This window comes from Phyllobates terribilis, unplaced genomic scaffold (assembly GCF_046119375.1).
Source record: "Phyllobates terribilis strain yellow unplaced genomic scaffold, ASM4611937v1 Scaffold_2__4_contigs__length_985480577, whole genome shotgun sequence".
In the NCBI taxonomy this organism is placed as follows: domain Eukaryota; kingdom Metazoa; phylum Chordata; class Amphibia; order Anura; family Dendrobatidae; genus Phyllobates; species Phyllobates terribilis.
In genome coordinates, this window is record NW_027362762.1 from 603,536,576 (window position 1) to 603,564,463 (window position 27,888).

The 27,888-nt window shown below is 43.1% G+C and overlaps 1 protein-coding gene across 1 annotated transcript; it reads right to left on the reverse strand.

Annotated features, from left to right (window-relative positions):
• Nucleotides 1-2,356: 2,356 nt before the first annotated feature.
• FABP3 (fatty acid binding protein 3) lies at nt 2,357-21,513 on the reverse strand. The gene is made up of 4 exons (XM_073666507.1): nt 21,226-21,513; nt 13,272-13,444; nt 5,657-5,758; nt 2,357-3,616 (listed from the first exon to the last, which is right to left on the reverse strand). Exons 1-4 carry the CDS (start codon nt 21,296-21,298, stop codon nt 3,566-3,568), a joined length of 399 nt encoding a protein of 132 aa, XP_073522608.1. The 5' UTR covers nt 21,299-21,513; the 3' UTR covers nt 2,357-3,565.
• Nucleotides 21,514-27,888: the final 6,375 nt, after the last annotated feature.

The following is a 27,888-nucleotide window of genomic DNA, read 5'->3' on the forward strand; positions in this document are numbered from 1 at the left end:
ACTCCTGGACAGTCTGTGGTGCAACATGACGTTGGTGGATGGAGCGAGACATGATGTCCCAGATGTGCTCAATCGGAGTCAGGTATGGGGAACACGCAGGCCAGTCCATAGCTTCAATGCTATGCTGACACTATGCTGAACTGCTGACACTCCAGCCACATGAGGTCTGGCATTGTCCTGCAATAGGAGGAACTCAGGGCCAACCGCAACAGCATATGGTCTCACAAGGGGCCTGAGGATCTATTGGCAGTCAGGCTACCTCTGGCGAGAACATGGAGGGCTGTGCGGCCCTCCAAAGAAATGCCACCCCACACCATTACTGACCCACTGCCAAACCGGTCATGCTGAAGGATGTTGCAGGCAGCAGATCGCTATCCACGGCGTCTCCAGACTCTGTCACGTGCTCAGTATGACCCAGCTTTCATCTGTGAAGAGCACAGGACGCCAGTGGTGACTTTGCCAATCCTGGTGTTCTGTGGCAAATGCCAAGCATCCTGCACAGTGTTGGGTTGTGAGCACAACCCCCATCTGTGGACGTTAGGCCCTCATACCACCCTCATGGAGTCCGTTTCTAACTGTTTGTGCACACACATGCACATTTGTGGCCTGCTGGAGGTCATTTTGCAGGGCTCTGGCAGTGCTCCTTCTTGCACAAAGGAGGAGGTAGCGGTCCTGCTGCTGGGTTGTTGCCCTCCTACGGCCCCCTCCACGTCTCCTGGTGTACTGGCCTGTCTCCTGGTAGCGCATCCAGCCTCTGGACACTACGCTGTCAGACACAGCTCGCCTTGATGTGCCATCCTGGATGAGCTGCACTACCTGAGCAACTTCTGTGGGGTGTAGAGTACGTCTCATGCTACCACGAGTGTGAAATCACAACCAACATTCCAAAGTGACCAAAACATCAGCCAGAAAGCATTGGTACTGAGATGTGGTCTGTGGTCCGCACCTGCAGAACCACTCTTTTATTGAGTGTGTCTTGATAATTGCCAATAATTTCCATCTATTGTCTATTCCATTTGCACAACAGCATGTGAAATTGATTGTCAATCAGTGTTGCTTCCTAAGTGGATAGTTTGATTTAACAGAAGTTTGATTTACTTGGAGTTATATTCTGTTGCTTAAGTGTTCCCTTTATTTTTTTGAGCAGTGTATATTAGATGCACTAAATCTGGCAATTAGCCTCTGCTCTTCCCTCTTCAGGCTGCAAATGGGGAAGTATTTTTGGGGTTGATTTCAGCTTTGTAATGTCGGCTGACATTAAGCTCAGAGGTTAGTAATGGAGAGGTGTCTATTAGATACCCCCATAACTAACCCCATTGTCAAAATTAATAAAGACACACATAGAGAAAAGTCTTTTAATTGAAAAAAGTACTCCCCCACAATAACCCTCTTTTACTCAGCAGGGCAAGTGCAAAGAGCAGAGGCTAAGCGCCAGATTTGGTGAAACGAATGAATGCGCCATTTCTGGGGTGGCTGAGGGTTGATTCTTTTAGTTTGGGAGGGGGCCAATATCCATGGTCCCTTCCAAGCCTATTAATATCAGCCCGCAGCTGTCCGTTTAGCCTTTGCTAGTTAGTAACAATAGGGGGAGCCCAAGTCATTTTTTTTTTCGGGGGGGGGGGGGGGGAGGGGGGATTCCCCTTTACTAACCAGTAAAGGCTAAGCAAACAGCAGTGAGCTGCTATTAACAGTCTGGGAACATTTATGGCTATTGGCTCCTTCCCAGAATATTAACACCAGCCTCCAGCTGTCGGCTTTCTCTCAGCTGGTTAGGAAAATGAAGGGGAACCCCACGCCGTTTAATTTATTTAAAATGCGCTATACACACACAGCGGGTGCTGACTCCAACTCTCATCATTGTCGCCTGGTCATGTTGATCGCAGGGAGACCAGGCGACAATGATGAGAGCTGGCTTCAGCATGCTGCGCCTGGTAACAGCGTTAACTGTACTGCTTTTTCCCAGGTGTCGGTACGTGTCACACTGATGCGGCACACGGATGTTACACACAGACATGGATGGCACTAGTACTGTTTTTTCCAGTACCAGAATGTGTAAAGGGGGCCTTACAGAGACATATGGTGGGTTTTACCAAATCCACACGTTGCAGTGAGATTTTCTACAGATTAAATTGATCAGCACTGTGAATTTGACATCTGCAGTCTGTTAATCTAAGGTGCGGATTTCACCAATTACAAAGAAAAAAAATGAAATTGGAGGTGAAGTCACAGCAAAATGTGAGACATGGATTTTGTTGTAGTAGATTCACTGCAGATTTTCTGGTGTGAAAATGCCCTAACACTTTCTGCCTGATGATAGTTTTCCTCTTTTCTGATAAAAAAAAGAGACTAGTCAAAATAATGTTTAAACAGAACATTTTTATTTCGAGTTAATGGTGTATAAAAACACATTAGAGTAATTTAGATTAATGAATCAATATATAACTGGATATCAGCCCACATACTGTAGGCTCTTTCAAAAATAATACCACAATTTATGTTCAGTGCTTTTTACCTGCTTCACAATGAGGTATAGGAATGGTTATCAGTCATGAATGATAGTAATAATTGCTATAAACTCTGAATTTCAGGTTTTAAATCAAAATTTATCAGACAGAAATAGCAGACCAGGAACTTTATACATATATTTAATACACAAATCTCTCAAAAAAAGAGTTACCCAATACATGAATTACAGGACTATTGTGTCATGTACTTGTGCATCGAGATGACACAAAATATGGTCCACCTCAAATAGGGATGATAGAAGGAGTTTGCATCCAGCAGTACTTTTATGAATACTAGATGTGAAATGTCAGATTTTCTTACATGTCAGATGCATAGTGGCATTGATAGTACAATACAAACTCAGTTCCTGAGAAAAATGTGTATGATTTCAGCTGTTTAGATACAGTTTAAGGACCGTCTGGACAAGCACTAACATTTTAAAGGGATAAAACAAGCACTGTTTACTCCAAATCTCAGGTATGGCTGAAGCAAGTGCAATTCTTTTAAGCCATTAATAACATAAGCATAACTAATATGATTACCTTTTATGCATCAGATGACAATATAGCAGAAATGTGTAGTCTAGTCCACAATCTGGCAAATTCTAAAGGAAATAATTACATGTGACCAGATAGGGTGTTCTTTCTAATGATTACAAAAGGATGATATCCCTTTGTAATTCTTAGAATAGAAGAAATGCCTGAGTCAGATATGCACATGGCCAAATTGCCTTACATTCAGCAGGATACCCTTCAGATCAACTGTTAGAGGATGAGACAAGCCATAAGGGAGCAAATTGGTGAGACTAGGAAGTATGCATGCTGCTTGCTTTTACCCCTTTAAGAATGTTTCTACTTGAGTTTCCAAAACCCAGAAGCAGCAATGTTTGGCACCACAATAAAAAAAAACCCTTGCAAGTCCATAGCAAACGCTGCATCGAAAACTCACAAAGGCTTCTAATACTGCTGTTGTATCCCACTCAGTGCGAGAGGAAAAAGGCAAAGTTTGAGGTTGTTATGAGACTGAACATAACAAGGGTGATACGCAGGAGTGTTTGGTATTAGGCCTTTTCATAATGACGTGTGCTGACGATCTCTCCCAGGGTAAGAGTCTGTTACAAGAGAGTAAAACAACACAGCTATTAGTACAATTCTATAATGCAAGTCAGTCATGAAGCATTGTAATGGACAACATCCGTACATGTAAGGTCACATCTTAGCACTGGTGGTGTTACAGGTCTCACCTTCATTCATTATGATTTACTTTTTAATCTATAACTGCATACAGAACACTGTTATTTTTTCTCAAACCGATCTCTTCCAATAATTAACATGTTCTATAAAACTGACTTTATGTAAATGACTGTCCCAACCTATTACCAGAATTTCTCCCTTTAGGAGTGACAGTACTCTTATAATGTAGCAAATTCGCACAATGTACCCTGTAAAAAAATTGCCTCATGTGCGTCAGTCACTTGTATTAATGGATAACTGCTTTGTGTAAAGGAAAACATTCAGATAATAGAAGTAATTTAGGAAATTCCGGTACTTATGGGTAAACGTACTTATGAAGACCAGATCCTGTTCACATCATGTTTTGAGTCTACATTTGGAGTACATGGCGAAATAAAGATCAATATACTGATAGGGCTCTACTTACTCAATGGACTACAAAAGAGTTTGCTCTGTCAGGGTGTCAGTATACCTTTTATTCAACAGCATAGGAAAGTGCAGCAGAGTTCCACCATAAAAAGTATATCATTCAGTATGTGCCATTGCAGGTGAAAGGTAGACGTTGAAAATGGTGCTGACATATATGCTGATGGAAGGCTCAGATGCAATGTGCACTGAGCTGAAGGTGTACTCTTAGGACTGTTGTAAAGTCCAGTGTAATAATAATGCTACCTCCTCACAAGGCAGACATACAGGTGCTTCTCACAAAATTAGAATATCATCAAAAAGTTAATTTATTTCAGTTCTTCAATACAAAAAGTGAAACTCATTATATAGAGTCATTACAAACAGTGATCTATTTCAAGTGTTTATTTCTGTTAATGTTGATGATTATGGCCAATGAAAACACAAAAGTCATTATCTTAGTAAATTAATTAAAAAAAAACACCTGCAAAGGCTTCCTAAGCATTTAAAAAGGTCCCTTAGTCTGTTTTGTGAGAAGCACCTGTAAGTGTGCATTCCGTCTCCACAAGGGTTAAGCAATACAGAGTGGTTTGAACAAGATAGCTAGGTAAACACATGAGGAATTGTTTTAGACTCATGGAAATGAAAGCAACAGTTAAGAACAGCAGTCGTGTGCTGAAAGGTAAAGTGCTGTTGAAAACAGACACTCTGTCTTCCAGCAAATTAATGTTCCCTCCTTTACCACTGTGTAGATCCAGTTTAATCCTTATTTTATCCTAGGCTCATTGAATGTGCCGCCATCCTACTGCTGGAGATCTAAAGGCTCTCTAAAGTCTATCACCTCTCCACATTACTTTCAACATCTTTTGCAAATATTGTCACTGAATTTGACCACCAATAAGATGTTATAAACAGGTCAGAATTGGGCTTTTCTTCCTAGGAACACTCACAAAAGAGCGGAAGAGTCAACCTATAAGGTGCTGGTGCTCTGGAACTTGGTTTCAGTGTCTTTAGCTAGGGTGGTCTCAGGGTATTGTGCATTATGCAGATACACTGCATATGCAACGCATTTGGTAAAAGTATCCATATCACATCAAAATAAGACAGCTTTTAAATAAATGTAAACCTCTTGAGCAAACGTGTGGACACTCATTGTAATATTATAAACATTTGAGCTCCTGGAAATGCTTACACCCACACTTAAGTTATGCTTTTATATCTTTCTTTACACGATCCCATTTAATTTCCTCTTTTTCTCCTACCAACCCTTTTTCTTCTTCTTCTCAGTGTTATTATTGTTGTTTACTGACCCGCTCTTCCAAAAAAGGCACCTAGGTAGCTATTCCTCATATTCATTATGAATATCTCATGTACCTATTCAAATATTGTATTTTGCTTGTTTGTTACATTTTTCTACAAATCATAAAAAAGATTGTAAAACAAAAGTGTTACTCTAAAATGATGGAGAAATTTGTAATGTCTGTATATTTCATATATATTATTTATGCACTTACCAATAAAAGCTTGTTGTCATTGACTTCTCTTAGGAGCGTGGTCTCCTTCCCGTCCCATTTCTGCACGTGTTTTAGCTTTCCATCTTCCAAGGTTACCAAGGACTGAAAATACAATGGTTATATACAAGATAAGGGGTATTGCCACTGCCATGCACTCAGGGTCGGCGTTAGGGGCCGGAAGATTAGGCATCCCACTCTCCCAAGGGTCCCCAGCCAGTGGTGTGCCGCTAATAGCAGAACACCACGCGGCCGCTATGAGGCTCATTAGTCAGCGGTGACCAGTCGCCCCACCCCATTGCGTATTCAGCTGTATTGGCATCATAGATGCCGGTACAGTTGAAAGCATTAATGGAAGAGAGAGCGTCATGTGATGCTTCCTCTCCCATCATTCCCCCTCTGCCTCTGACGCAGCGGCATGCATCGGGCAGTGGAGCTGCTGAGACGCGTTGCAGAGCCTGGAGGAACGAGGAGAGGTAAGCATGTATTCATTTTTTACATCAGTGAGTAAATGGTGGCCATAATACTGGAGGACTGTGGACCTGCATTATACTGTATGGGAAGGGGGTGCTGCATTATACTATATGGGGCAGCATTATACTGTATGGGGGTGGGTGGCTGCATTATACCATATAGAATGCATTATACTGTATAGGGGGCTGCATTATACTATATGGGGCTGCATTATACTGTATGGGGGTGGTTGAATTATCTTATATGGGGCTGCATTATACTGTATGGGGGGCTGCATTATACTGTATGGGGAACTGCATTATACTGTATGGGGGCATATGGGGCTGCATAATGCTATATGGGGGGCTGTATTATATTATATGGGGGCTGCATTATACTGTATGGGGGGTGGCTGCATTATACTATATTGGGGCTACATTATATCATATGGGGCTGCATTATACTGTACGGGGGGCTGCATTATATTATATGGGGGCATATGGGGCTGCATTATACTGTATGGGGGCTGGCTGCATTATATGAGGCTGCATTATACTGTATGGGGGCAGCATTATACTATATGGGGGCATATGAGGCTGCATTATACTGTATGGGGGTGGCTGCATTATATTATATGGGGCTGCATTATATTATATGGGGGCATATGGGGCTGCATTATACTGTATGGGGGCTGGCTGCATTATATGAGACTGCATTATACTGTATGGGGGCAGCATTATACTATATGGGGGCATATGAGGCTGCATTATACTGTATGGGGGGGTGGCTGCATTATATTATATGGGACTGCATTATACTGTATGGGGGGCTGCATTACACTGTATGGGGGTGGCTTTATTATACTATATGGGGGCTCATTATATTATATGAGGCTGCATTATACTGTATGGGGGGGGTTGATGAATTACACTATATGGGGGCTACATTATATTACATGGGGCTTCATTATTATATATTGGGGGCTGCATTATATTATATGGGGGCTACATTATACTAGATGGGGGACTACATTACACTATATGAGGGCTACATTATATTATATGGGCCTGCGTTATACTCTATGGGGGTGGCACTATACTCTCTGGGGCGGCATTGTACTCTGTTGGGGTGGCATTATAGATTGTGTATTATACTGTATGTACTATATGGGGGCTGCATTATAATGTATTGAGGACTATAGGGCACATTATACTATGTGTACTATATGGGGGCTGCATTATACTGTATGGAGGACCATGGGTAGTGCATTATACTGTATGGCGGACTATGGGGGTGCATTATACTGTATGGAGGACTATGGGGAGCATATTATACTATATGGAGGACAATAGGGAGCATTATATTATATGGAGGACTATAGGGCGCATTAGATTATATGGAGGACAATATGGCGCATTATATTATATGGAGGACTATAGGGCACATTATACTATATGGAGGACTATAGGGCACATTATACTATATGGGGCTGCATTATACTGTATGGGGACATATGGGGCTGCATTATACTATATGGGGGGTGGATGTATTATACTACATGGGGGCTCATTATATTACATGGGGCTGCATTATACTGTATGGGGGGTGGCTGCATTATACTATATGGGGGCTACATTATATTATATGGGGCTGCATTATACTATATGGGGGCATATGGGGCTCCATTATACTGTATGAGGTGTTGCTACATTATATTATATGGGGCTGCATTATACTGTATAGGGGGCTGCATAATACTATATGGAGGACTATAGGGCGCATTATATTATATGGAGGACTATGGGGTGAATTAATGCTGCCTATTCATCGAGTGATTGGATTGTTTATATCGGAACAAAAATCATTGTTCTCAGCAGCACATCGCCGGTATAAACTGCACATGTGCTGCTGATAACATACTATATTGGGACAGATTGATCAACTAATGATTGTTCTGTGCCCATCATTCTTCCTCAGAAAGAGGCCAGGAAACAAGCGTCGAACGACTTCAATATTGTCGATCACGCTTATTTAACGGCCTGAACTCAGCGCATGTAAAAATGCAACCGAAATGTTTGTGTGATACTGCAATATGTGAGCATTTGGGGCCCCACTTTAAACTTTTGCCCAGGGCCTCACTTTGCCTAAAACCGGCCCTGCATGCACTTTACTGGCTAAAACTTCCTGTATGTATGAATTTTGTATAGGTGAATATATATTACAACACTATAGCTTGAAAAAATGTCCCAGTAAGTGCACTTTAGAGTTTTTATTGAAACAAAACAATTTGTACAATTTCAATGGTTTTTAACATACAGATTAGGGTTGAGCGAGTATGTTCTGTCCGAGTATGCTCGGGCCGAGTTCCGAGTATTTACAGCTGCTCGGTGATAAGGTTAAATCGCTCCCGTGTGCATGATTTGCAACTGTTTGACAGCTTTATTACATGTGAGGAATGTGTAAGAAATAGACATTCCTCACATGTAATAAAACTGTCAAACAGTCACAAATCATGTGTAGCGCCCCGAGGGTTCGGCCGCTACAGGGGTATTGCACCTCAACCAGAGGTGTGATATTCCACTCCCGGGTAAGAATGGAGTGTGGACCAGGGCTCGGTAGGCTGCATGCATCACACACACCCCATTTCCGGGGGACAGCTCAACGGTGCTCCCATTAGACAGTAATGCAGGCACGACAGACCATGTCCCTGGCTGGAGTGGGGAGGGGGGGGGGAACCCAGTGATGTAGGAGCAGGAGGGGACGGTCTCTGGGCATAGGTAGGAGCCCATTGGTTGCAAGTCACCTGGGCTCATACACAGAGGGGGAGGTATATATATAGGTGGCACCATCTTAGAACAGGGTTGAGAGAAGAAGTCAGTGGAGTGAGAGAAGGAGTTCAGCCAGAGAGGGCTGACAGGGAGCTGTGGCTCAGTCTGGGCCCAGCTCCACGAGGCAGGCCTAGGGTGAAGGCCGGAGCCAGAAGGAAGGAACAGAAACAGAAAGGAACAGGAACAGAAAGGAACAGCAAAGAAAGAGAAGTACCCAAAGTGGAGAGAGGCCCAGAGACACGAAGGTAGAAGGAACCCTAAGGACCCAGGAGATTACGGGTGACGGGTTGGCAGAACAGGGTACCGGATCCCAAGTTGGTAGAGGCGACTAATCCCTAACCAAGAACCGGAGGTCGTGGCCATGTCTTGGTGCGACCCCTCGTTACACCTACTAGAAAGGCACACCACATAGGGTCAGGGAGGTGAGCACGAAGCGCTCCCAAGAGAAGGCCCGCGGGAGCTGGACAGACGTAGTGTCACTGGTGGGGCACGGCCAGAGAAAGGAATAGAAGGGAGACCTGTGCCACACTCTGGAATTGCCTGGGGGTTGACCGAGCCCCCGCACCTGGTGGACGCAGCGCGGCTTGGGCAGTCATTGTCGGCGGAGTGACTTGGAATATAAAGAACTGTGAGTAAAGAACTTGAACTGCAACCCCACGTCTCTGTGCTTCATCCCCGCACCAGCACTACTAGTGCTGGGACGCCCGAGCACCACCACTCTCATCATCCACATTCCCTGCCCTGAGGCCATACTCTTCCCGTGGGGAGTTATCCCATCTTTAGCTGCACACACCACACCGGCCTCAGCGGACTGCCTTGCAGCGGCGGTACACCCTGACCGCAATCCACGGGTGGCGTAGTCGGACATTAAACTACAAAAACCCTATAAAGACTGCCACTGGTTTGACGACCCTGAGCCATGGACCGGGTCACCGCCACGCGGAGACTACAACCCCCAGCATCCCACAAAAGGGCCCGGTTCCGGGTTCCCCACGCGGCCCAGGGGGCGCATCACATGCACACGGGAGTGATTCAACCATATCACCGAGCAGCTGTAACTACTCGAAGCTCGGCCTGAGCATACTCGGCGAAAGGGTTAATAGAACATACTCGCTCAACACTAATACAGATATATCTCTGAGAGAGCCAACGGGCAAATATTTCCACCCACCATGTAACAGATGCCTGCAAAATAGTTTCCATTCCAAACCTCAGTAAAAACCATCTACTTCTTTCCAGAGCCTGAAATGTCACTATATATATATATACACACTGCTCAAAAAAATAAAGGGAACACTTAAACAACAGAATATAACTCCAAGTAAATCAAACTTTTGTGAAATCAAACTGTCCACTTAGGAAGCCACACTGATTGACAATCAATTTCACATGCTGTTGTGCAAATGGAATAGACAATAGATGGAAATTATTGGCAATCAAGACACCCTCAAAAAAGGAGTGGTTCTGCCGGTGGGGACCACAGACCACATCTCAGTACCAATGCTTTCTGACTGATGTTTTGGTCACTTTTGAATGTTGGTTGTGTTTTCACACTCGTGGTAGCATGAGAAGGACTCTACAACCCACAGATGTTGCTCAGGTAGTGCAGCTCATCCAGGATGGCACATCAATGCGAGCTGTGGCAAGAAGTTTGCTGTGTCCATCAGTGTAGTGTCCAGAGGCTGGAGGCGCTACCAGGAGACAGGCCAGTACACCAGGAGACGTGGAGGGGGCCGTAGGAGGGCAACAACCCAGCAGCAGGACCGCTACCTCCGCCTTTGTGCAAGGAGGAACAGGAGGAGCACTGCCAGAGCCCTGCAAAATGACCTTCAGCAGGCCACAAATGTGCATGTGTCTGCACAAATGGTTAGAAACTGACTCCATGAGGGTGGTATGAGGGCCCGATGTCCACAGATGGGGGTTGTGCTCACAGCTCAACACCGTGCAGGAGGCTTGGCACTTGCCACAGAACACCAGGATTGGCAAAGTCGCCACTGGTGCCCAGTGCTCTTCACAGATGAAAGCAGGTTCACACTGAGCACATGTGACAGACGTGACAGAGTCTGGAGACACCGTGGAGAGCGATCTGCTGCCTGCAACATCCTTCAGTATGACCGGTTTGGGTCAGTAATGGTGTGGGGTGGCATTTCTTTGGAGGGCCGCACAGCCCTCCATGTTCTCGCCAGAGGTAGCCTGACTGCCAATAGATCCTCAGGCCCCTTGTGAGACCATATGCTGGTGCGGTTGGCCCTGGGTTCCTCCTAATGCAGGACAATGCCAGACCTCATGTGGCTGGAGTGTATCAGCAGTTCCTGCAAGATGAAAGCATTGAAGCTATGGACTGGCCCGCCCGTTCCTCAGACCTGATTTCGATTGAGCACATCTGGGACATCATGTCACACTCCATCCACCAACATCACGTTGCACAACAGACTGTCCAGGAGTTGGCGGATGCTTTAGTCCAGGTCTGGGAGGAGATTCCACAGGAGACCATCGGCAACCTCATCAGGAGCATGCCCAGGCGTTGTAGGGAGGTCATACAGGCATGTGGAGGCCACACACAATAGTGAGCCTCGTTTTGACTTGTTTTAAGGACATTACATCAAAGTTGGATCAGCCTGTAGTGTGTTTTTCCACTTTAATTTTGGGGGTGACTCCAAATCCAGGCCTCCATTGGTTAATAAATTTGATTTCCATTGATGATTTTTGTGTGATTTTGTTGTCAGCACATTGAACTTTGTAGAGAACAATGTATTCAATGAGAATATTTCATTCATTCAGATCTAGGATGTGCTATTTGAGGGTTCCCTTTAGTTTTTTGAGCAGTGTATATATATATTTATCCAGGCAGAAATCCATCAGCGATCTAGAACCTGGTCTGGTGTAGTGGCACACATTTAGTCTTATACTTTACTAAATAACAGATTATATAGGTTTGCAAAGAAATTTATGTTGCTGTAAATACAGATTACAGGAGCACATAAGCACTACATTATGCAAATAATTAATTATACAATACTATTTGCTTATACATTAAGGGACTACTTTTCCAGAAATTTTCAAACATAAACCTACAAGGCGATTCACTCATTTTACAAAAAGGAGCAATTGAGAGTGCAGATACAAGAAATCAATATCCTCTCAGCAGCCCTCCCAGCGCTGTCAACTGAATGTAGACACCATTGATGGAACATAGCAATAGTGCCTGTATTCTGCTTATGCCACCAGGCAGAGCAGATCTGCAGAATTCTTTCCCTCAGTACCTGTACGAACCAAATTAGCCCCAATCACACTAACCGGTGTTTTACAGTACATTTTTTATATTAAAAATGGGCCTATGGGTGTGTTAAAACAAAAAGGAACACAAGTATACTCACTTACTGGATACCCATTATTCTGCCACACTGCTGCTTGGGTCCTTCACTAATCACTTAGCTTCCTCCTCCAGTAGGGAAAATGATATGACATTCTGCCAATAAGGGGCCACTGATTGTCTGCAGCCTTCACATTCCAATCTCTCTTCTGGCACGGACTGAATGAGACGGCTGAATGAGACCGAAACCAGAAGAACATCGGGGGACACAGGCAGCAGTCCGGCAGAATGTCGGTGGTTCAATAGGCGAGTACTTGTTCTTTTTAACATAAAAATGTACTGAGCATCCCCATAAATCATGAGTAAAAGAACCACTGAGTATAAAGACCTACATTAAATGTGGTCAGTTCTCATGTTTATTAGGGAAGAATTGTTTTCTTTATTAGATTGTATTCTTTTTTACAGTATATCCAATGATAACAGTCTGTATTTCCTTTCCTCGTTATTATATGTATGTAGAGGGTATGTTTTCATGAAGTATATATGCAGCAGATTTCCCACACAAATGTTCTTAAACCTCATTACCACTGCAGAATAAAATAATCAGAATAAATAGACCTACCCCATGGATCTGAAATCTGCAGCCTGTCAATTTATACTGAAAATATTAAAAGGCGTGTCAAAACTGCTCTGAATACCATCCATCAGGTCATACAATGTTAAGAAAGCAGAGTAGAGCCCAATGAGTAGAAGAGCAATGCTTCCTAAATGGTAAGGTGGCCTCAATGATGAAATGCCACTCAGCCTCTGGTGGGGCGCAGCTGAGGAGGCAGCTTTTATATAGGTAATCAGATATTGATCACTGCAGCTTCATAAATCTGATTCAGTGGCATAATTAAAGTCTTTTGCAATTATGTTAAAAATAAATAAACATGGAATTTTATCCACTGATGCGCTCAGCCGCCTCCATCCTCTTGCTGGTGAGGCCCAGATGCCGATATGTGAGCCAATAACTATGTCTCACCTTAACCTTCCGATCGTCTGCTGTGATCTCATCAAACTCCTCATTCAGTTTAAACTTGACCTCCGTGTTCTTGAAAGTGCTCTGTGTCTGCAGCACAAAAACGTCCCCATCGCAGCTGATGATTGTAGTGGGTTTGGTAACATTTGCAATTTGTCGAGTGGCAAAGCCAACACCTTTTAAAATAAAGGACACAAAATTAATGAAATAAAAATGTGTATGTATAACAGCCTGAAGCAAAAACAACTATCATTTTATGTGTTCAAGATAACAATACTGTTACTACAATTTTCATTAGAGCATGGCAAAAAGTACAATATGTAGACACAACAAGGGAAACAGAAAAAATATATGGTAATCTTACCCTGCGGCTGTAAACATGAAATATACAGTAGTGTTCAAATAATAGCAGTCCAATATGACTAACCAGATTAATCACTGTTTTTGTCAAACAATTTACCAGTTGGTGCAGTAGATTCTAACAAAACCAACAGACTCAGCATTCATGATCTGCATGTTTGAGTCTGTGTATTTGAATAATTAATTGAAAGGGGGTGTGTTCAAAATAATAGCAATGTGGAGGTCAATTAGTGAGGTCAATGATTCTGTGAAGAAACTGTGAGAATCAGGTGCCCCTTATTTAAGGGTGAAGCCAGCACATGTTGTACATGCATTTCTCCTTGAAAGAAAAACCAAAAACAAGCAAAATACCCAAAGAACTGGAAGTAAATGGATAAATCGCACAGTGCAAAAATAATGATAAATAATAAAGGGTATTTAGTTAACATAATTTGATCAAAATAATGTAAAAGCCATCCCACCATGTCACGGTAACCCTTATGGGACAGTCCTAACTCTAATATTAAAACCTTACCATTTGTCAAGTGACATACATATGGATAAGGGCAGAGAGACTGAACCCGTAGTAAAAGCATGGACCTGAGAGGCAGAATGAACATTTCAGCTCAGACAAAGGGCGGCCACACCCTTAAATGCACTAAAGCACACTAAACTGCAAAGAAAAAACCTGGGAGTCTGAACTGAAACGTAAATTGATGTGCATGCAAAATGTAAATGCATGTTCACATAAGACCACTAGACAGAGAAAAACCAAAAACAAGCAAAATACCCAAATAACTGGAAGTAAATGGATAAATCGCACAGTGCAAAAATAATGATAAATAATAAAGGGTATTTAGTTAACATAATTTTGATCAAAATAATGTAAAAGCCATCCCACCACATCTTGGTAACCCTTATGGGACAGTCCTAACTCTAATATTAAAACCTTACCATGTGTCAAGTGACATACATATGGATAAGGGTTCAGTCTCTCTGCCCTTATCCATATGTATGTCACTTGACACATGGTAAGGTTTTAATATTAGAGTTAGGACTGTCCCATAAGGGTTACCGTGACGTGGTGGGATGGCTTTTACATTATTTTGATCAAAATTATGTTAACTAAATACCATTTATTATTTATCATTATTTTTGCACTGTGCAATTTATCCATTTACTTCCAGTTCTTTGGGTATTTTGCTTGTTTTTGGTTTTTCTCTGTCTAGTGGCCTTATGCGAACATGCATTTACATTTTGCATGCACATCAATTTACATTTCAGTTCAGACTCCCAGGATATTTCTCCTTGAAAGCCTGAGAAATATGGGTCGTTCGAGACATTGTTCAGAAGAACAGCGTACTTTGATTAAAAAGTTGATTGGAGAGGGTTAAACTTATAAAGAAGTGCAGACAATGATAGGCTGTTCAGCTAAAATGATCTCCAATGTATTAAAATGGAAAGCAAAACCAGAGAAACGTGGAAGAAAAAGGAAGACTACCATTCGAATGGATGGAAGAATAGCTAGAAGGAAAGGGCTCAGCCAATGATCAGCTCCAGGATGATCAAAGACAGTCTCAAGTCATTTTTTGTTATTTTCTGTAAAGTAGTTAAAAATTACAGTATATACATTTCTCTTCATGTTTTGAATTAGAAAACAGTGTGCAATGTTCCCAGTGCGTGGAAATAAAAACTAGTATAAAGATTTTATTCTTAACTTGTGTTTTTGAACACACTGCTATTACTTTGAACACTACTGTATATACACCTGCACTTTTAATTCTCACTTTCATAATGCTTCAGACTTTTTACACAACCTTCACGGCAAGGTCAGTCACAGTGAAAGGAAGGTTGGCCATTTTGTGCATGTGATTCTTCTGGCAAGCCTGTTGTACATTCTTGGAGAGGAGATAGGTCAAATGAAAGTCTTAATTCCAAATTGTTCACATATAGTCTTGACATTAGTTACAATATGAATATGTAGCTAATTAGTAGTTAAACTATTTAGACTTACAAGGGAAATGTCTTCATAGACATGGACCAGTTTCTGTAGCCAACAGGCATAGTCTTTGTTTGTGTAGTACTATAAAATGTGGTGCCATGCAATCTTCTGGTGTGCCAGCTGAGCAGAGGGTGAGAATCAAGTCATTCATTTTCTGTGCTGCCTCTGAATACATTCACTCTTTTATGCCCACACAGCTTGTGTGCATTAGTACGGCTCTCCCTCCCTCCTCAAACTTCTTGTCAGATATTAACAAAGGAACAATTGTCAACCGACACTGAAGAAAAACCTAGACGTGGACTAATTCCTTCTCTCCACAGAAGTTCCATATGTTAATATGAGCTTATTTATCCTATCATACAAAAAAAGCATAAAGATCTTGGACAATAATCTCCTTTAGATATTTGCTAAATGAATACTACTTTGTCATTGGCACATTCAGGGGCAACGTTTGGGTGTTTTACAAATGTAACAAGACTGGCTGTAGTTATAGCATTGCAAAATCAAGCCACTTGGGACTAGTTTATGACTAAGGCTGTGTGCCCACGATGCGTTTAAGCGTTTCCGCAGCGGCAAAAAAGCTTAAAAAACGCATGGTAGAAGGCCTGCCATGTTCCCCAATGATAATCCGCATGTGCTGTGCACTCTTGAACAAGGATTCTGACTTTTTAGATCTGCTAATTTAGTTTTACAAAATAACCACACAGACACTTGTTTATGGCAAAACTTTGTGATGAATCGTAACTTTACACCTTCTAATACATGAATTAAGCAAAACAATATTATCTGGAAAAATGCCTGTCTGACCATTGGACAGCTGACTGTCGTCCAACCGATCTATATGGCATATCTTATGTCTACCAATGGACATGCACCATACTGGACCATGTCCCTTTTCTAAATGAAGAGGCAGTACCGTAGTAGCCCTTTTCTAGCAATCAAAGAGAGGGAAAAGTGGAAAAACAAAGTGAGCCTGGCTTACCTATCCTTACCAGGCTATAACATACACCTTTAACATTTGTCGCATTACCTACCATAGGTTTTTTCCTAATGTAAGCTAAACGGGAGACCCCCCCCATTCCCCCCCCCCCCCCCAACATCCTGAAGCCAGTGGCCAGACAGCCAAAAGTATTTTACTCCCCTAGGAATGCCATCTGGCCACTGTCTTTAGTTCAATTAAGGCCGACTCCTTCCTACTACACATCAGGATGCTACCCCACGGTTAGTTCCCATTAGATCAAAGTCATTTAGCTTGCAGATGGCCATTCATTCAGTTTTAAACCTCAAGAACATATCAGTGTGTAGCTATCATGATAAATAGCCTATGGTGTCCTACACTAATAGGTTCACCAAAGCAGTCTAATGTTCATGACCTTCTTTAAGCTGACAATACACAGCCCAGCACTAATACAGTTATATGAAAAAGTTTGGGCACCCCTATTAATCTTAAGCTTAATGTTTTATAAAAATTGGTGTTTTTGCAACAGCTATTTCAGTTTGATATATGTAATAACTGTTGGACACAGTAATGTTTCTGCCTTGAAATGAGGTTTATTGTACTAACAGAAAATGTGCAATCTGCATTCAAACAAAATTTGTCAGGTGCATAAGTATGGGCACCCTTATCATTTTCTTGTTTTAAATACTCCTACCTACTTTTTACTGACTTACTAAAGCACTTTTTTGGGTTTTGTAACCTCATTGAGCTTTGAACTTCATAGCCAGGTGTATGCAATCATGAGAAAAGCTACTTAAAGTGGCCACTTGCAAGTTGTTCTCCTGTTTGAATCTCCTCTGAAGAGTGGCATCATGGGCTCCTCAAAACAACTGTCAAATGATCTGAAAACAAAGATTATTCAACATAGTTGTTCAGGGGAAGGATACAAAAAGCTGTCTCAGCGATTTAACCTGTCAGTTTCCACTGTGAGGAACATAGTAAGGAAATGGAAGAACACAGGGACAGTTCTTGTTAAGGCCAGAAGTGGCAGGCCAAGAAAAACATCAGAAAGGCAGAGAAGAAGAATGGTGAGATCAGTCAAGGACAATCCTCAGACCACCTCCAGAGAGCTGCAGCATCAACTTGCTGCAGATGGTGTCATTGTGCATCGGTCAACTATACAACGCACTTTGCACAAGGAGAAGCTGTATGGGAGAGTGATGCGAAAGAAGCCGTTTCTGCAAGCACGCCACAAACAGAGTCGGCTGAGGTATGCAAAAGCACATTTGGAGAAGCCAATTTCTTTTTGGAAGAAGGTCCTGTGGACTGATCAAACCAAGATTGAGTTGTTTGGTCATACAAAAAGGCGTTATGCATGGCGGCAAAAAAAACACAGCATTCCAAGAAAAACACTTGGTAGCCACAGTAAAATTTGGTGGAGGTTCCATCATGCTTTGGGGCTGTGTGGCCAATGCCGGCACCGGGAATCTTGTTAAAGTTGAGGGACGCATGGATTTCACTCAGTATCAGCAGATTCTTGACAATAATGTTCAAGAATCAGTGACAAAGTTGAAGTTACGCAGGGGATGGATCTTTCAGCAAGACAATGATCCAAAACACCACTCCAAATCTACTCAGGCATTCATGCAGAGGAACAATTACAATGTTCTGGAATGGCCATCCCAGCCCCAGACCTGAATATCATTGAACATCTGTGGGATCATTTGAAGAGGGCTGTCCATGCTCGGTGACCATCAAACTTAACCGAACTGGAATTGTTTTGTAAAGAGGAATGGTCAAAAATACCTTCATCCAGGATCCAGGAAATCATTAAAAGCTACAGGAAGCGACTAGAGGCTGTTATTTTTGCAAAAGGAGGATCTACTAAATATTAATGTCACTTTTCTGGTGAGGTGCCCATATTTATGCATCTGTCAAATTTTGTTTGAATGCAGATTGCACATTTTCTGTTAGTACAATAAACCTCATTTCAAGGCAGAAATATTACTGTGTCCAACAGTTATTACATATATCAAACTGAAATAGCTGTTGCAAAAACACCAATTTTTATAAAACAATAAGCTTAAGATTAATAGGGGTGCCCAAACTTTTTCATATAACTGTACATGAAGCAAGAATAAAGCAACTTGTTGCCAGTTTAAGGAGAATAGAGCAACAGAAAAGGGGAGAAATCACCCACACTGACCAATGAAAAACCAGCTCTCACTTCTCAAAGGTCCTTCAGAAAGTGAAAGAAACAACCTAATTGGACATAATGGGCACTATTTTCACGTCTTTTGTTCTTAAAGTTTCCGTATGTGTGCTTTTATGACCATTTCTAAACCATCCTTGAACCAACTACATACATATCTGGTAGATACCCAGGCAGCTGTCATATTCTGGTCATGTTCTTAGAGTGCCACTTAAAGAGGTGGTCCACTACGATGTATAATTCGCCCATCGATTAACACCTTTTAGATAAGTATTTTTGTAAACATTTTATGTTGCCATATGTGCCTGTGAGCTGCGCCATTGGTGCTCGCTCAGTCCGCATCACGTGACCACGGTTGCAGCCCCTGCTGACATCGCTAATGTCACGTCAACTTCTGGACCCCCTTTCATCACCCAGGATTGACCAATGTTGCACTCACCTTCCCCCCGACTGACTGGGCTATGGGCGGTGTTTCACCCCATATCAGCCCAGTATCCAGTGCGCACTTGCGGCCAATGAAAGCAGAGGAAAGAGGGAAAGCACTCGCTAGATACTGGGCTGTGACGTGCGGTGAAACGCTGCCCACAACTCAGTCAGAGGGGTGTGTGCGACTGGGTCACGCCTGGGTGAATCCAGGAAATCCGGAAGTTGATGTGACAACAGCGGATGTCAGCCTGGGTCACGTGATGCGGACTGGGCAAGCAGCGATAGCACCGCTCACAGGCACATATGGCAGCATAAGGTAATTACAAAAATACTTATTTAAAAAGGTCTAAATCGATGGGGGCATTTTACATTGTAGTGGGCCACCTCTTTGATGGTTCGGTAAATTTTAAGAACATACTCTAGTAAAAGGGTATTCATGGCCCCTCTCTTCTCAGGGAACTGTGGCTAGTATAGCAGCTCAGGCACATGGGATAGAGCTTCAATAGCGGACAGATCTAATGGACAAAATTGGAGCTGTTTTGGGGAAAAGGTAGACCTTTTAACTTTTATCTGGTTTGATATAATCAGGAGTAGAGGTCAGGAATAGTTCTCAGTCATGCCCTGTGCCATCTGACGTCAATACTAAAAAAAACCATTGTGCGTCTCTCTGTATTTCTCCTTCATTTTGCTTAATGGCCAGTAAGTGATCAGTTTTGGGTAGGATGGCCAGTGCTGTAAAATGGACTATTAGCACCAAACTATTAGTGCATTTTTATAAAAAATAATCACACAGGATCCTTGATTGGAGCAATAGGTGTAGGATCCACCTTATTTTGTCTACTGCTGTCTATGTGTATAATAATAATCATATTCTGTCCATATCCCTTCCTTTGGAGGGTACTTATTGGTTGGTTCTTATAAATATTACCATATGCTTCCAGAAATGTCTTTGTTTGCTATTGTAAAGCAAATCTATATCTATATCTATATATACACACACACACACACACGGTGAGAGAAGAGGGCGGACATGTATATGTATATACACGGAAGCTACTTTAATGTGTCCTCAGATGTAAGCCTAAGGTCACAGTAATGTAATGGCAGCTCGCTGAAGCATGAAAAGCAAGCTGAGGACAGGGGTCACTGCTCATAACATATGGATCAAACGTGCTGAATGGTAATGAGCTGACACGTGCTTTACTGAAATCACCGACACTAGATTACTCAAATAAGCCTTTATAAATGGACAAATATAAATGGACTCTATTTATCGTCATATATGTATGTATCATCACATAAAGCTGTACTGAATGGACCGTATTTATCGTCATATAGAGCTGTACTGAATGGACCGTATTTATCGTCATATATGTATCATCATATAAAGCTGTACTGGATGGACCGTATTTATTATATATATATATATATATATATATATATATATATATATATATATATATATATATATATATATATATATATATATATATATATATATATATAATGACATAAAGCTGTACTGAATGGACCGTATTTATCGTCATATATGTATCGTCATATAGAGCTGTACTGGTACCATTAGTCATCATGCTCCGCATCTTGGCTATCAGTATTATTGGCTGGTGTAGGAGTATGACAGCCGGACGGTGGGCTCAGTAGCCACAGGCTACTGTAGCTATATGCACAGGCAGCAGGCATAGGGGAAGCCTTCTTCATAAAGCTTCATCTTCCCTGTGCGGTGCTATGTGCTCCCCCCAGCAGCCTTCATTGTGCCGGTCCTCATTAGTTCCCCTTACCCTTAGTACCCCTGCCCACCCCTCCTGGGCAGACATGGCAGCCTCTCCTGCAGTGGCCCCATCCTCCTGTGATAGCCTGTGTCAGCACCGCCACCATCTGCACTGCTGCAGTCACCCATCCTGCCCTCATTCCTGGGCCACAATTCTATAGACATATACATACATCTCTATATACTACCCTGTGCAGGACGTTTAACCCTTGCAGTTACAGATTTCTTTTTATATCTTTTTCCATTACTTACCGAGCCCCTTCATGTAGTCATCGAAATTCTTGCTCTCCACCAGCAGCCAGGTCCCTAGGAATTTGTCCACCATGGTGAATGGCCGCGTCTGAGAGCCGCAGAGATGATTCTCTCCCTCACGGCTCCTTCGCTATATATAGCGCGGTGTGCGGTCACGTGTCCTGGAGAGCCCGCCTGTAGCATCAGGGAGAGGTCAGCGCCGGGCGCCCGTCTCCTCACCGGACTGTTGTCACGGGGCTCGCGCCTGCCATCGGGCTCAGTGATACTGGCACGGCCATGGGCGCCCGGACCACGCTCGTCTTGCCAGCTGCTTTGAGGTAGTAGAACATACATACATACAGATGAAGCGTGTCTTGCACAGAGCCGAGCCTTCTGATGACAACAGCTGAGACACGGATTAATATGGATTTTTGCTGTTGCATTATTCATTTTATCAATGGAACAATTAATAACTAAAAGAACCTGACACATGGCATCATTCAACACAAGTCTGTCCTTAGAGGGGTCTCCGGGCATATAACATTGAGGATGTATCCTCAGAATAGGTCATCACTATCAGATTAATGGGGGTCCGCTACCTCCAGTGGCGATGAGCACTGTGCAGTGTCGCTCGATGCTGACAGACGTGGGAGTGGTGGTTTTCATACAAAAGGTCATCAATGTCACATGCCCGGAGACCCCCTTTAAGGTTAGATTTTCATTGAATGATGCCAAGGCAGGTTCTGATTGTGCAGCCTGTACCATAGAGTGGGTCAATTCCTTAAGACTGGCATACATGTGGTGGAGGAAGGTCCCTTTTACATTTCTTGTCCACAACCAGTGGTCCCGTCAGGGCTTGCGTCCAAACGTCCCACAAAACGGGATTCAGGTGTATGTGCTGACATGTCCATTGGAAATAATGATGCCAGCCGAGGCAACATGTGTTCTGTTATGCATCATTTTTGGGCATGTACGCCTACTGGAGATGGACACTCTGACTCCGTCTACTACGTCTGGGTGTACGTCTCCAGTAGACGTATACACCTGAAATCGTTGCATGACTGAGCACACCTTGCCTCTGCCTGCACCATTATAGTCATTGGCCCCGTCGGGACATACGCTCAAATCCCGTTTTGCAGGGGGTTCAGATGCAAGCCGCTACGGGACGACTGGACGTGGGTAAGAATGCACTGTGACAACACCCTAAGAAGCGGCTATGGGTATTCCCATCTCCAAGATCCTATCTTAATATGCAGTAGATGCAATAATAATAATAATAATAATAATAGCAAATACCTGCAGTTAGAAATGTAGTATAGTTCTTCTGCTTCACCATGTCTCTTTCCTCATGTGCTGGCATGACAGGACCTTAGGTATCCATGGTTATTGTTATGATCTGTTACATGTACTAAGGAAAGATAGGGGAAAGCTGTCCCTACAGTAAGACTAAGCTGAATCCCTACGATGTAGCGGGCTGCCTGTTCCTAGCGAACAGATCCGCCTTATTCCGCAGCTAGTCTGAACGAAGACCTATAGTATAAGGGGAGGGGTCCCTAAAAGAACTAAGGACTGTGACAAAAATGGGACACCTCCTAAACAGAGAAGACAAGAACACAAAAAGACAAAATGACAAAAAGGTACTAGAGGTCCCAGAAGGACCAAGCGAACTGACAGAGAAAGGCACCGAAGCACCTGGCTAGAGAGACAGTCAAACACTGAAGTCCAGCACAGCCAAAAGGGCGGATCTGGAATATAAAGGCAGATGGTCACATGACCGCAAAATACAAGGCTGGAGAAAAACAAACAGGAGGGTTCTAACAGTACCCCCTCTTTTATGAGGATCCTCCGGATCCTCCAGGCCCAGGCCTATCCGGATCCGGAAACCTCTTGTGGAAATCTTTAACAAGCCTAGGAGCAGAGACATCATCCGTCCTTACCCAGGAGTTTTCTTCAGGACCGAAACCCTTCCAGGAGACAAGATACTGTAATTTCCCTCTATGCCATCTAGAATTCAAGATACGAGAAATTTCATATTCGCCGTCTTCCACCACAGGAGGAACTGTGACAGTGGCATCCCTATCTGACACATCAGCCTTTTTCAACAAGGAAACATGAAACACAGGATTAATCTTCCAGAAAGTAGGGACATCCAACCTAACAGCAGACGGGTTAACAACCTGAAGCACCTTAAATGGACCCACAAACTTAGGACCCAGTTTTTTAGAGGGAATCCTCAACCGCAGATTCTTTGAGGACAACCAAACCATGTCACCCACAGTAAACAAAACCTCCTTACGTTTCCTGTCAAAATTCTTGGACTTCTTGTTAGCCTCTTGAAGGTTGCAACGTACATTAGTCCAAACTCTCTCCAAATCACCAGAAAAATTCTCCTCCTCCGGTACCGCCGACCCCAATTTGGAGAACGAACCAAAAGATGGATGTCTCCCAGCACAACAAAAAAAAAGGAGAACACCCAGCAGAGGAGGACGTATGATTGTTAAGAGCAAATTCTGCGAGAGGCAGAAACTCAGACCACACCTCTTGATTGTCCGCCACAAAACAACGCAAAAACTGTTCTACATCCTGGTTCATTCAGTCTGTCCATTAGACTCAGGATGATACCCAGACGAAAATGACAAATGGGCTCCCAACCTGTCACAAAAAGCACGCCAAAAGCGAGCCACAAACTGAGGTCCTCTATCAGAAACAATATCCGTGGGAACGCCATGAAGCTTGACAATCTCCTTAACAAACGCCTTAGCGAGTGTCTTGGCGCAGGGCTGCTTAATGAATGGAACCAAATGACACATCTTACTAAAACGGTCCACGACCACCCAGATGACAGTAAAACCATCAGACACAGGAAGATCAGTAATAAAATCCATTGTGAGATGCGTCCAAGGCGCACTAGGAACCTCCAGAGGGAAAAGCAACCCCGCAGCAGGAGTATGTGAAGCCTTTGACCTAGCGCACACGGTACACTGACGCACCCACTTGATAACTTCTTTCTGCCATCCAGGCCACCAAAAACTGTGACTGATAAGTCTCTTAGTCTCAGAAATTCTCATGACACTCCACAAACAAATCTCTCCTAAAGGTTCTAGGCACGAACAACCTTCCATGGGGAGTGTTAGATGGGGCATCATCTTAAGCTTTCAGAATCCCATGCTCCAAAACGGAGTCTAATGCCACCACCACAACTCCTTTCTGTAAAATGCTCTCCTCCTCCTCGGCACCGACCGTAGGAGAGAAGCTGCGAGATAAAGCATCGGCTTTAACATTCTTAGTACCAGGGATATAGGTAACAGAAAAATGAAACAGAGAAAAAAAAAGTGCCCACCTAGCTTGACGGGCATTCAAGCGCTTGGCAGCATCCAGATAGATCAAATTCTTATGATCTGTGAAAACCTGAATAGGAAATCTAGCGCCTTCCAAAAAATGACGCCAATGTTCAAACGCGAGTTTAACCCCTTAAGCCCCGGAGCATTTTCCGTTTTTGCATTTTCGTTTTTGCTCCCCTTGTTCCCAGAGCCATAGCGTTTTTATTTTTTGGTCAATATGGCCATCTGAGGGCTTATTTTTTGTGGGACGAGTTGTACTTTTCAACGCCGTTACTAGTTTTACCATATCGTGTACGGGAAAACGGGAAAAAAATTCCAAGTGCGGTAAAATTGCAAAAAAAGTGCAATACCACAGTGTTTTTTATTTCTTTTTTTTACCACGTTCACTGAATGCTAAAACTGACCTGCCCTTCTTATTCTACAGGTCATTACGAGTTCATAGACACCAAACATGTATAGGTTCTTTTATATTTAAGTGGTGAAAAAAAATTCCAAAATTTGGTAAAAAAATAAATAAAAAAATAGCGCCATTTTCTAAGACCCGTAGCGTCTCCATTTTTCGTGATCTGGGGCTGGTTGATGGCTTATTTTTTGCACACCGGGCAAATGTTTTTATTGATAACATTTGGGGTAGATCCGATGTTTTGATCGCCCGTTATTGCATTTTATTGCAATTTTGCGGCGACCAAAAAACGTAATTCTGGCGTTTAGAATTTTTTTCTCGTTACGCCGTTTACCGATCGGATTAATTCTTTTTTTATATTGATAGATCTGGCGATTCTGAACGCGGCGATACCAAATATGTGTATGTGGTTTTTTTTTTTATATATTTTATTTTGAATGGGGAGAAAGGGGGGGATTTAAACTTTTATATTTTTTTATTTTTTTTTATATTTTTAAAACTTTTTTTTTTTACTTTTTGCATGCTTCTATAGTCTCCATAGGAGACTAGAAGCAGCAACTATCCGATCGCCTCTGCTACATACAGGGGACGAGCAGGTCCCCTGCATGCAGCAGAAATGGTCCTGTGCTATGAGCGCCGACCACTAGGTGGCGCTCATAGCGACAAGATCATGACAACCACAGGCGTCTGCTGCAGACCCTGGGTTGTCATGCACGCCCATCGGCGACCCGCGATCACGTGACGGGGTCGCCGGTGGGCGGGGCTTATGACGCGCTACCCGGAAGCGCGCGTTAAATGCTGCTGTCGGAGATTGACAGCGGCATTTAACATGTTAACAGCCGCGGGTGGATCGCGATTCCACCCGCGGCTGTTGCGGGCACATGTCAGCTGTAATAATCAGCTGACATGTGCTCCGTTCAGTGAGGGCTCAGCGCAGCAGCCCTCATTGAACCCTGGGCACGCAAATATGCGTACTAATACGTCCCCGGTAAGTAAGGGGTTAATAGCCAGCAACTCCCGATTTCCAGCATCATAATTCAGTTCGGTTTCCGAATTGAATTTTTTTTCGAAAAGAAGGCACAAGGATGTACTCCACCCCTTTTCTCCTGAGACAAAGCTGCTCCGACCCCCACCGATGAAGCATCGACCTCGACCAAAAAAGGCTTGGTCTCATCAGGCTGCATAAGGATAGGGGCAGAACTGAACCTCTCTTTGAGATACTTAAACGCTTTAATGGCCTCAATAGTCCACTGGACCGTATTCGCACCTTTCCTGGTGAGATCGGTTAGAGGTTTAACAATTACAAAAAAATTCTTAATGAATTTCATATAATAATTGGCAAACCCCAAAAATCTCTGTATAGATTTCAAACCAATAGGCCTAGGCCATTCCTGCACTGCCTGAACCTTCACAGGGTCCATCTCAAAGCCCTCGCTGGAGACAATGTAGCCCAAAAAACTAATTTTCTGCACAGCGAACTCACATTTCTCCAGCTTAGCAAAGAGTGAATTATCACTCAATAACTGCAAAACTTCACGTACACTCTGCCAATGGGACTCTAGATCTGGTGAATAAATCAAAATGTCATCCAAATACACAACCACATTCTTACCAATCAAAGGTCTCAGGATGTCATTAATAAGGTTCTGAAAAAATGCAGGTGCATTGGTAAAACCAAAAGGCATCACCAGATTCTCAAAATGACCTACCGGAGTGTTAAAAGCAGTTTTCCATGCATCACCCTCCTTCACTCGTAACAAATTGTATGCCCCCCGAGGATCAATTTTAGAGAACCACTTGGCCCCCACTAACTGGTTAAATAAGTCAGGAATTAACGACAATGGGTAGGAATTGCGTACGGTAATCTTATTAATTTCACGAAAATCCAGACATGGACGTAACCCCCCGTCCTTTTTTTAACAAAGAAGAATCCAACTGCCACAGGCGACTTAGAAGGTCTAATGTGACCAGCAGCCAGGCTAGTCTGATTAAACAAGCGACTCTTGGGAAGAGTAGCTCCCGGAACAAACTTAATATCGCAATCATAATCCCTATGAGGAGGTAAAACTTGCGACTCCTCCTCCGAAAAAACACTCCAAAAATCTTGAATAGGTATCGGTAATTCCCCTTTTTCTACAGCCGCAATTCGACCATTACAACATTTATCATAGCACTTCGGACTCCAAGACTTAATCACATTAGTAGACCAGTCCAGTAAAGGATTGTGCAGTTTTAACCAAGGCAATCCTAGAACGACTGGAGAGGGTAAATTATCCAATACAACCAAGTCCAAAATTTCTTTGTGAACTCCATTGATAGTGAGGGGAAATGCAGCAACCTTGTGAGTAATACCACAATAAAGACACAATCCCTCAGCAAACCTCCGGTCTCTTTCCTGAGAGTGGAGTGACATCGCCCCAACCTCCATCGAGTCTCCGCTGTCTGAGCAGATTTTCTGGGGACTAGGACCTGACATTACAGGAGTCTTTACCTCATTCATCCTGAACCTCAGCCTCCTGTCCACACAAACAGCTAATTGCATGGCATCCTGCAGAGTCTCAGGTGCGGGGAATGCAATTAGCAAATCCTTAACCCTTTCACTCAGACCAGCAAGAAATAGACATTTCAGCACAGGATCATTCTATTTGACTTCTGAAGCCCATCTTCTGAAGTATGTGCAATAATTTTCAACATCACCTGACCCCTGATTCAAACGCCTGAGTTCTGCCCCAGCAGATGAGATTCTATCAGGATCGTCATATAATAGACCCATAGCAGAAAAAAATTCTTCTATAGACCTTAAGCATGGATCATTAGGTTGGAGAGAAAAGGCCCACCCCTGTGGTTCATTGCGCAAAAGTGACATAATAAAACCAATGCGCTGTGATTCATTCTCAGAGGACCTTGGTCTCAAACGAAAATATAACAAACATTTTTAAA

Excerpts from the sequence above, each read along its gene's own strand:
- FABP3 (XM_073666507.1), bottom strand. The coding sequence starts at position 21,298 with ATGGTGGACAAATTCCTAGGGACCTGGCTGCTGGTGGAGAGCAAGAAT. Across the intron at positions 13,445-21,225 it reads TGACTACATGAAGGGGCTCG|GTGTTGGCTTTGCCACTCGA; the intron begins GTAAGTAATGGA and ends TTATTTTAAAAG. Across the intron at positions 5,759-13,271 it reads CAGACGATCGGAAGGTTAAG|TCCTTGGTAACCTTGGAAGA; the intron begins GTGAGACATAGT and ends TTGTATTTTCAG.